At 35.8% G+C, this 11,156-nt stretch overlaps 1 protein-coding gene and 1 long non-coding RNA gene across 3 annotated transcripts; one reads left to right on the plus strand and one right to left on the minus strand.

Annotated features, from left to right (window-relative positions):
• Positions 1-5,139: 5,139 nt before the first annotated feature.
• On the plus strand, positions 5,140-9,809 carry LOC110757736 (putative isoprenylcysteine alpha-carbonyl methylesterase ICMEL1). Of its 2 annotated transcripts, none has more exons than XM_021959440.2 (11): positions 5,140-5,758; positions 6,410-6,486; positions 6,680-6,749; positions 6,852-6,932; positions 7,210-7,284; positions 7,496-7,597; positions 7,720-7,860; positions 8,323-8,388; positions 8,497-8,640; positions 8,987-9,077; positions 9,553-9,809. In XM_021959440.2, exons 1-11 carry the CDS (start codon positions 5,370-5,372, stop codon positions 9,712-9,714), a joined length of 1,398 nt encoding a protein of 465 aa, XP_021815132.2. In that variant the 5' UTR covers positions 5,140-5,369; the 3' UTR covers positions 9,715-9,809. The 2 variants fall into 2 exon arrangements, with proteins under 2 accessions (XP_021815132.2, XP_088103120.1); XM_088246994.1 differs by having other exon boundaries at positions 5,619-5,758; positions 6,415-6,486.
• A 260-nt stretch (positions 9,810-10,069) lies between these two features.
• LOC110757737 (uncharacterized) lies at positions 10,070-10,734 on the minus strand. Its single transcript, XR_002526841.2, has 2 exons — positions 10,343-10,734; positions 10,070-10,264 (listed from the first exon to the last, which is right to left on the minus strand). It is a non-coding gene; the product is annotated as an uncharacterized LOC110757737 (long non-coding RNA).
• Between the last annotated feature and the right edge of the window lie 422 nt (positions 10,735-11,156).

Here is an 11,156-nt window from a genome sequence, read left to right on the forward strand (position 1 = left end):
CATCTTAATCGTATATTTATTTAATTTCCACCCAGAAGCAGTTTATACTTTATAGCTAGTATAATCCGATGCCGGCATGGATATTATAAGTGACTGCATGCATAGATTGTCGACTAGACAAGAGCTGGCTTATTAAGGGAATATGTATATATGGTTATATATGCTTCTTTTTCAAGAAGATGCATATATTTGACTATTAAATCTGGTCCCAAGATCCAATATGAAGAAAAGAAAGATCAAGACGGAATTAGAAGCTCCCGGCTGCCTAATTTGAACTAGTTCCAAATGTACGTAGTTGAATTGGGTAAAAGGTTGAGGATTTGAAGCTAATATTGTTTAATAAAATCTCCCCATTAGTTCAGTTGAACAAAGCTATCTGCACTGAAGGAAGTTAAGAATTTTGAGGGCCTAATTTCTTATCAATTTTTGTATGATTGGGTGGTCACTCGTATAAATCACTAATTTTTTTTAAGGGTTCGTTTGATAACCATTTCAATTTTAATTTTTAATTTTCATTTTTTACGCTAGAGTAGAGTAAAAAGAGGGAGAATGGAAGTGAGAATGAGAGGAAAGATAAGAGAGAAGATGAGAGGGAAGGATGGGAGGAATGAATAATTAACATAAGTGAAAACAAAAACTAAAAACTGAAATCTATTTGAAAATTGTTTTCACTTTTAATATTTTTTTTTCCACTTTTGTAACTCATCCTTTTCATCATCCCCTTTCATCCTCTCTCTCAATCTCCATTCACTCTCATTTTCTTTTGTATTATAGCACCAAAAAAAAAAAACTAAAAACTAAAATTAAAATGGTTATCGAACGGGCCTAACTGTGCGTAGATATATTAGTTTAGTGAAGTCAATGAACCTAAAAACTGAAAAACATGCATGCTTCTAAACTTTAGTTTGGTCATTTTCCATTTATGCCTCCAAATAGATAGGCGCAACATTGCATATGCCAATAGGAGGAGCTTCCATAAAACAAAGACAAAAACTAAAAAACTGGCTTTTGACTAAAACATCATAAATGAAAAGATGACAAATGTGTTGTTATGGATGTTAACCTTTTAATGTTTTGTACGTGCACGGTTCATCAGACACAACGATCTCCACCACAATCATAACACATAAATTAGCTTTGACATAATTGGCAGCTTAATTATAATTAGTACCTGCACTGCAGACTGTTTCAGCTACTCAAAGTCTAATCTCTTCTGTCTTTATCCTAATTACTAATTTGAGATACGATTATGACCGCAGGCATTAGATTATATATGTTTCTATATATGTTTGCACATTTGTGGTGGGAGAGAAGAATCCCACTATATATATGCACAGCTGACGTAAGCAGTGGCTTGTATCTGTTTACGTGTGGCTGATCAGGATTGGTTAAGTACTTAATGCTATACAGACAGACTAAGCATCCATTAGAATAGTATATATCTATCTAAGCATTCATTGTTATATCAATTTGCGTTAACCTAATCTTAACTACTATTCCCATATCTCTTGGTATTTAACACGAGGAACAGATGAGGATGATTGCCATTTTAAAATCGAGACTGTGTTTGAGATACCCAAAAATGCTTTAAATGATGTTTAGTTGAAAACAAAAATAGTTTTTTGATTGTAGAATCACTTTCAGTGCTTCATAAAAAAAAACATCCATCTTCTCTAAGAGATATATGTAATTCAAAGTATATGTACTAAAAGTGCCATTACAATAGATATAAGCATTTTCCAAAAGAGATATATATGGCTTGAGATTCGTTGGAGTGAAGGTTAGAGCAAGCAGCACATTGATACCATTGCGTGTTTGGTGGACTTGGTTTCCATCACATGTCCCTTCATAACAAAACAAAATAAGTTTGTGCCTTCTTCTTCCTTTTAAAAATGTTATTTTATGGTAAGTAACCATCACCATTCATCAAGCTCTTTTGTTCAATCATTTCACAATTTTTGTTTTCTTAATTTCAGGAATTGCAACACCAAAAAGTGAAATTCCTAAATTCATAAAGACTATTCAAAATTTGTGATTGCCATGGTTGACGATGAATTTTAGTTATAAAAAAAATTGTTTTATGAAATTAAGTTATGAAAAATTATTTTGTTAGTATTTTCGTATTGGATTATGCAAGGACTTTAGTTTAAATTTCGCACAGGACATAGCAAGTATACATGTTGATTTTCGCTAGGGCAGAGCAAGTATACATATTGATTTTTGCTAGTTTCACAACCAAAAAGACATGAAAATGAAAGGCAGAAAAACATATGGAAATAGAACTCTATCACCAGAAGTTATGGTTAATTAAGCACTTATAAGCGTATGGACTCAAAAAGCCAACAATCTCCATGATCACCACCGTAGTTGATTAATATCATTCACTCAGTTTCTATAACTACATTCCTTTAAAATGATTTTGAATATACGACAAGCAAGTCTTTACGTTATTCAACTTGTTTCTTCATAATATCAACTTTAAGAAAGAAAAGTTCAGATCTTTCACAAAGGCAACTTACGACTGGACTGCATGCATGCATTTCCCCACACAATCTAAAGGTGAAAAAAACAAAGTAGGATAGCTAGATTAGAGTTCACTTTTCGTATGGTTTACTATATATGAAAAACAAAAAAAAGTTTACACCGTTCGTGTGATTATCCTAATAATCAAATCGCAAAATCAATGTAATCAAAATTAAAATAGGATCACAAAATATCTAGAATTAAGTAACCTAATTTACACGGGAACTCACAACACTCAGATATATAAAGGACACGTTAGTTCCCAGTATTTATCAAAAAAAGCCCAAATACTAACAAGCACTTCCTCCTTGATTGGGAAATCTTTGCTACTTACTTTTAAACTTTTATCATCAAGTATCGTGTAAAAGTATGTTCAACGTTTTAAAGTTAAGGAACAAATTTTGGACTAACTATGTACGTCTTAATCAAAACCACCACTGATCGAATCACATTCAATATCTTTCCCTTCCCAAAAAGTGGAGGCAAATAATCTTAGCCTGTAAGAATTCAAACACTCAATCATTCTTATATCAACACTACATACATAGTCACTGCCCATACGCAGCGAAGCCACACACACCTTTCTGAGATCACTTGGACATGGAAGCAACAACAATGCATGCAATTTCATTTGAGTTAAAATTGCTCCATTGTTCCATTAGAGATTTCTTGCTTAATGGGTCTCACTGTTCCCTAACATATCGACTATAAATTAAATTAATAATTCTGTGGTACCACCAGAGGAAGTGTGACATCTAGTGCTGCAAATGGGACATGCATTATTGGAAAAGTGAAAACCCATTCAAAAGAGCCCATCAGCTGACCAATAATTAATTACTCTCTCTCTCTCTCTCTCTCTCTGTTGAATTTAACATAATTCTTTCTAGCATGCATGAGGATCCAGGGCCAATATTGAGATTTTGAGAGCCCTGTTTGAAACTTAAACGGGAGCCCTCAATCTAATATGAAAATATTTATAAAAAAATTTCAGGGCCCTTAAAAATTAAGGATCCTGTGCGGTGACACCACTTACACACCCTCAAGGCCGAGGACCCCATATGCTTTTGCTTCGCTTACTCAATCACTTATTTTGGATCTCCTTATGGGAAAAAAAAAAGAACAACATTCCCCCCCCCCCAAAAAAAAAAGATGTCTCTTTATTATTGAACCACTGCAATTTGCGACATATATTTTTATGCCTTTTTGCAAAAGATGGGTTTGACCGATGGGCTTAGCTATCAACGCAGCCACAGTAGACGCATGATCAGTTTTATGTACATTGTTGATGATGAGGAAACTAACCAATTCGGATTTGTCTGCAATAATGTCAGTTGTGTTTGGCTCGCTGCTGCCTGCAATTTGCAAATCAAAATGAGAAATTTGATACATGAAAAGAAGTCTGTCTCCCACCATGATGAGACATTCGTGATCTTAATATTAAATCTTTTTCATTGAAGAAAACATGCTTTGATGAACTAAAAGTGTGTTGGGTAAAGGCAAAAAGGTCACTCCTTTTGCCATTTAACTCATTGAGGTCTACAAACAAACACCTGGTGTGCAATTCTGGACTTGTGGTACATCGAAGCCCATGGGCCAATGCAAGTAAGTATATTGGAAAAAGCCCAAAATTCCAAGATCTTTGGGTTCATGCAATCCCATTTAGTATAAAAAAGAACAGAAAAGACCTGCGAAGCCCAATCGAACTGGGTTGCCCAATATGAAAGTGAAAGCCCAGCTATATGATATCGCTGGGTCAAAGAAAGGGCACTATCGACATTATGCATTGAGAAACAGGTCAACAAAAGCTGAGTCATTGACAGCTTCGTTTTGTAGCAGTAACCTAAACGGGTGATAAAACGCAGGGCGTGTTTGGTTTGGTTAATTGTGTGAACTTTTCTATTTCATTTTTCTGAATAATTTCAAATCTTTCACTTTAAGTTTCGGATATTTTTATCTTCCCCTTTATGATCTATATATATAAAGTAAAAGGCAGAAAATGGTAAAACATTCAAAATATCAGAAAATGTCCTTGGTTAATGCAAACATTAAGAATTGAAAGTATTAATTAAATAAGGATAATATGGTAAATTCGTACTTTTTTATATTAAATTTTTTTTTTAAAAAAAAAACAGATAATTGATCCTATTTTTATGAAACACAACTATCCATTATCTTTTTTAATCCTATAATAAATTTAAATTTTTTTAAAAAAAACCTCTCGCAGGTTCCGAAGCGTGTGCGGAGAGGCTAGTGTTATAATAAAATATATTTTTGAAACAATAAAAAATTAAAAAATTGCAGCAGGTAATGCAGATTTTGGAATGTAGTTCATCCTCTTTGCATTTCGAAGAAAAATCACAAATCACAAACCCATTCCAGATTTCGTCATGCAAGATTGCAAGCGAAACAAAAAAATAATTTCAAAGCGAAATCCAAACAGCTCCTTGTTACGTTAGCCATTAGAGAAGCGACAAAATAATAAAATGCATAGCACGAAGAAATTCGAATACGACCAATTCCAACTTGTACAAAAACAAAGTAACCTATCATCACACACCATGTGGCAAAAGCTAACTGGGGCTGCTCCACTCTCTCTCTCTCTGGTTGTTTGCATGCCATATGCCTAACATTGTACACACTGATTTTGACAAAATGGCTTTGGTTTCTTCCACCTGTTCTTGATCTCTAAATCTGCCAATTGCCAAATTTCCAATCTTTCCAAGACTCAAAGAAACCCAACATCACAAAAAGCAGTTATTAACAGTTACCCAATTCACAGCAAACATAGAAAGCTCAAGATTTGCTGCCAATTTTCTCTCTCTAGAAAACTCCCCCGAAAAAGCAAAATGCCATCCCAACAAATTCTGCCCATATCATACCATCCACCTTCAGTCTTCTCAAGCTCATCTTCTCCCACAGACAAACTGCTACTCAAAGATGCAGAGGATGACCCAACAACTAGGCTTCTCCTCTTTTCACATTTTGAAGAAGAAGATGAAGAGAAGGGCACCCCCATAATAAAGCCCCTTCTCCCTAGGGCCTCAAGTTACATTACCACCACCACTAATGGTGCCAACAAGCACCAGCAGAGGCGGCGCCGGACCGCCAGCGATAGCTCCCTCTCTTCGCTCTCCGATGATAGCCGCAACAATTCCTTGGGCCGCGAGGTGGAGCACGCTGCCGCCGAGACGTTCTTGGTGACCCGGTTAAGTTTGAAGCTATTGAGATATCTTGGGTACGCAAAGTTCTGTTCTTTTTTTAAAATTCTTGGTTGGTTGTGTATTTTGATTTGACACTTGCTCCGATTTGGGATACCCATTTTGTGATTTCGATTATTTGCAAACTGAGTAAAACTGGATTGCAAATAGTGCTGTCTATCAATGGTTGTATGCTTGGATTGGAATCAAGGACTTCACTTTCAGAGTGAGAACTATTTGATTATCATTTGAGACTAATAATATTGAACAATGAGTTAGAACTGTCTAATGAGATCTCTGGAAAGTGACATTGAGGAAAATCTGACCTTCGGCTTGAACATGTGTGAAATAGTCTATGGATCACACAAGAAACAAAAGATATTGCCTTGTGAGCTCTGTAAGTGGAACATGACTGTTGGAAAGAACATTGATAAAAGAAGATACATAACCTAACATAAGCAAAATGGAAACGGCTTCTACTGGTTGGGAACTTGGAATTACTTAAAATGGAACGTAATCTATTAAAATTCATCATCCTGAAGTTTACACATTAGAAAGAGAGAAAACTTGTTTTTAAAGGGCACTCTTATGTTTTATATTATTTATGTTACATGGATTCGTGATCTTTGAGATCTTTATCAAGCATTTCTCTATTATTAGATGCTTCCTGATTGTATATTTTTGTTCAGGGTAGGCTACAGATGGATTACAAGATTTCTTGCCCTTGGTTGTTATTCATTTTTACTCATGCCAGGATTTATTCAAGGTAACATTCATATGGGGCCATCTTAAAATTATCTTGCATATATGCCTCACCTCTTGCATACCTTTTATGCATTATAGTTTTTTTGTCCACTTCGGATATTAAATTTTGTAGACCATTATCATGGCCATGAGATATGATTCACAAATTATCATCCAAGGGAGGATGACTAGACTAGTCTACCTGTCTTTTGCAGTTGGCTATCATTATTTCTTCTCCAGTCAGGTTCACAGAGGTATAGTTTATGGCGATCAACCAAGAAATAGGTAGGATATGAACTTTCTTTATTTTTGTGTGTATTCAGGAGCAGTATATATTTTAATATTCATTGGTTTTGCAGCATTAATAGCTGATACTTTGTTCTGCAGGCTAGATCTTTATTTACCCAAAAATACCGACGGGCCAAAGCCAGTCATTGCATTTGTAACTGGTGGAGCCTGGATTATTGGGTGAGTGATGTTACTCCTTGGCAGCCTATTTTGAATAATTCTATGAAGGGTCTAGCTAGCAGTAGCTTACATTACTGTTGGTTTCCGGGATGTAAATTTTAAGCAGTGGAGCTGAGACTGAGGTCCCTTTTATTGGTACCATGATTCCTTATGCTTGAGTTGTATTCAGTGTGTCATAGTTTGCTTTGTTTGTTCATTTTGATCACAGTTGCCTTTTTCTTGCAACGTTTTCCTGCTTATTTATTCTTAATATGTTTTTAGTTTTCTGTTGATGCAGTTACAAAGCATGGGGGTCTCTTTTAGGACAACAGTTATCAGAAAGAGACATCATAGTGGCATGCATAGATTACAGGTGGCTTTTTTACCTTCAAGCAAGCACATACTACAAATGATAGGTGCCATGTGTCCAAATGAAACTCTATTCTTCTGAAGGAACTTTATGAATATATGGAGATTTGAGTCTCTCTGATACACCACCTCTGTTATCTATGAAAGGGAATTAATGTATCTAATCCTTAGCTACCCGATTTTAGACATTATCTTGATATGATTTCTTCATGCAGAAATTTTCCTCAGGGTACTATCAGTGATATGGTAAAGGATGCTTCTCAAGGAATCTCATTTGTGTGCAATCATATTGCTGATTATGGAGGTGATCCTAATAGGTAATGGAATCTTTTGTTCTAAATTTCAGTCATGGAGGTTTTTTTAGGTTCTATAATTTGGTTTAGTCGTGGAGATAATCCTAGTAACCAAAGTTGGCATTTTTCATGCTATGTTTGTGCAGGATTTATCTAATGGGACAATCAGCTGGTGCACATATTGGTGCGTGCGCACTCATTGACCAGGCAATCAAGGAGGCTGGTGAAGGAGAGAGCACTTCTTGGAGTGTTTCCCAGATAAAGGCTTACTTTGGTCTATCTGGAGGGTAAATGTCAAAACTCATCTGAAATCTGTTGCCCTCTTCTCTGTTATAGTGAACCATATTAGATGAGAGTATGGCACCAGTGAACAGGCAAATGCATTCTAGTGTAACTGACCCAAAGCTGTAGGAGGCCGAACCAGATAGTTACGTCTTTAATTTGAATATGTTAGTGGGTAATGCAGGTTTTAGTGCTTGTATGGCATACACATGTTCATGACCAAATTCTTAGATCACCTTTTGCTTCTGAACTGATAAAAAGGCTACTTGTATTCTATAATTGTATTTGCTTCAGTGTAGTCTCCGGACTTGATAGTACAACTATGGTCTAATAAATCATACTTGTTTTTTTTCTTCATCCACAATCCCATTCTTTCTGATTGCACCTGCTGCTCTTTTTCATGTATTTTTGTAAGTTATGAATTTTCTTTTTGCACTTAAGGTTCTCATTCTGACATGCTCAAACAGGTACAATTTGCTTAACTTAGTGGATCACTTCCACCGTCGAGGTTTATACCGTTCAATCTTTTTAGGGTAAGGACCTTCTTGGTCTCCTAGAAAGTTGACTGTACATATACTCTTCTAGTGCCATATTTTTTGTTAGAATGCATTTGATTTTTATGACTTCAAAACCTTTTTCAGCATAATGGAAGGGGAGCAATCATTGCAACGTTTTTCTCCAGAACTCATGATTCAGGACCTGAACATTAGACATGCTGCTTCTCTCCTACCTCCAATTATTTTATTTCATGGTACAGCAGATTATTCCATACCATCAGATGCCAGGTATAAGTTTCCTCTGAAATGAATTACTTGATCGCCTATAGTTCTTTCTCAATTGTAATAGTGTGAACCCCTTCTTTAGAAATCTTACAACTGAGTATTTCATTGTTGCATTACTTAATGTAACTATTAGAGTCAAAATATACTATTTGATCGCCTATAGTTCTTTCTCAATTGTAACAGTGTGAACCCCTTCTTTAGAAATCTTACAACTGAGTATTTCATTGTTGCATTACTTAATGTAACTATTAGAGTCAAAATATACTATTCAGACATAAGGTTATCCTTTAAATCTTATAGGTTACAATTATAAGTCTACAGGCTTTGACTAACATGTTCCCTTGTGCAGCAAGAATTTTGCAGAAACTCTTCAGAGACTTGGAGTGAAAGCTAAATCGATTCTTTATGAAGGGAAGACTCACACGGATTTGTTTCTTCAGGTAAGGGATCACTAAAGATGGTTCCTTTTTGTTTTAACATTGGGGTTGTGGAGTTTGTGGTTGTAGTTAAGAAAAATGCTCCACTCAACTGTACATTTTCTGCAGACTAGCTCTTAGTTGCCTTTTGGTTTCTTAAATCTAGAATCTCCATCAACGACACAACCATTTATTTTCATTCATTAAAAAGGTGAAATGCTCCAATGCTTTGTTTCTCTTGCATCTTCAAGTACTGGTCTGGGATTTATTCTTTCCTGCAAGAACCTTACAAAGCAAACTTGCCACTCTTGGATATTTATAAATATTTTTACTTCTTTTTTTTCAAGAGATTACTTCTCCATTTTCGGATATTGGAAGTACTAACATGGCCTATCAAAAGATCCTACCTTTTAAATTTCCCCCTCCCCAAGACGGAAAAGAACACCCTAGAAAGAAAGAGTTTCTTATACTAAATCTATTTGGTGGATGTGTTATTCAGGATCCAATGCGAGGTGGTAAAGACGATATGTTTGAAGATTTAGTAGCTATCATTCATGAAGGTGATTCAGAGGCTCTTGCCAAAGACGCAGTGGCTCCGCCAAGAAAACGTCTTGTACCTGAGTTCATGTTGAAGTTGGCTCACCGTGTTAGCCCATTCTAGCCATTTTGTCAATCAGTTATCAGCCCCTTGAGTTTCTTGGTGATTTACTCTATTCATTTTGTACATATCATTAATGACAGTTGAAGTGTTTACCCCTTATTTTTTGGGTAACCTTCAGATTTACCCGCTTCTCTTGTCTCATATCAAAGATTTTATTTCCCGTTGTATAATGTCTGAAAGATTCTGGAAACTTGTATAATCGTATTAGGATGATATGTAATGATATTGACGACCTTAAGGGGATATTTGTAATCATAAACCCAGATTATTTTACATCGGGAACTAGAAAAATGAAGCTCTTTTGGCTAATCTGTGACAAGGTGAACCCGTCTTGCAGTATAACATTTGAGGACCGTAGCTAAAAACATATTTTTATTTCATTAGGGTGTGGCTTTACATGGATGAGATCAAAGTTGCCATGCTTGCACTCATTGATTACAAAATCCAAAAACACAATATTAGGAGACAATACGGAATGAAGTCGTTTCTTTCTTATAAGCGCTAATCAGCACTTCGGTCAGTTCTTGGCTGCAGCTTTGCCACCTTTACCCTGTACAATCATCAATCAGTTTGTTAGTGAAACCAAATTGATTAATACCAAATTAGAAAGAAAAAAACCATATCATACCTTCTTCTTCGGTGCCTGAGGCTTTGATGCAGCCTTCTTTGGGGCTGCCTTAGATGCTGGAGCTTTGGCTCCACCATCACTGGCCTTGGAAGTGGCAGGTTCTTTCTTGGCCTGCCCAAATAGTTGAGTGCCAACTTGCTTTTCAGCCTTCATTGATGCCATGTATAGTTCTCTAAGAAACTCTTTCACAAAGATATGAAACTTAACGTACGTACGTTTATCTTAACTCGATGGCCTCAACTCAACTGCCTCATCCTGCCCTTTTTATAACAGCAGTTCCCAACTGTGAAAAGGAATTAGAATAACAAGTTAAGATAAAAGGTGACGATTAAAGGGATGGTGGTGTTTGAGGAGAATGGAATATAACTGGCTGGTGTTGGCAAAATGGCAGAGCTCTGTTGGCATCAGATGCTTTTGCTTACTTACTGCTTACCGATATATATATTATACTGAAATTGTTAGAAATCAATCTCTCAGCATTTGGTCATTGGTGTGAATAACTGAATATATGACTTTTGAAGGAACAATACGCGATCATGAAAATAATTATATGATTCCTTTCGGACATAATTGCATGGTTCTTGGACTTTGGGGTCTTCTAGAACATCGGTATATATACTTATAGCAAGTGGATATTGAAGTGAAAATCAAGGCTATTAGGACCAGGAACGGACTGAGGATTTCAAAATGGCGTGGGCTATATTTACCTTACGTATAAACCTATTGAAAACTCAACAGTATGAGTAAATTTCATTGATAACAAAAAAAAATGCACGGGGGTACATTATGAGCCTTACCCCTCAAATAACACTTA

The sequence above is a fragment of the Prunus avium genome, chromosome 1 (assembly GCF_965620075.1).
Source record: "Prunus avium chromosome 1, drPruAviu1.hap1.1, whole genome shotgun sequence".
Classification (NCBI taxonomy): domain Eukaryota; kingdom Viridiplantae; phylum Streptophyta; class Magnoliopsida; order Rosales; family Rosaceae; genus Prunus; species Prunus avium.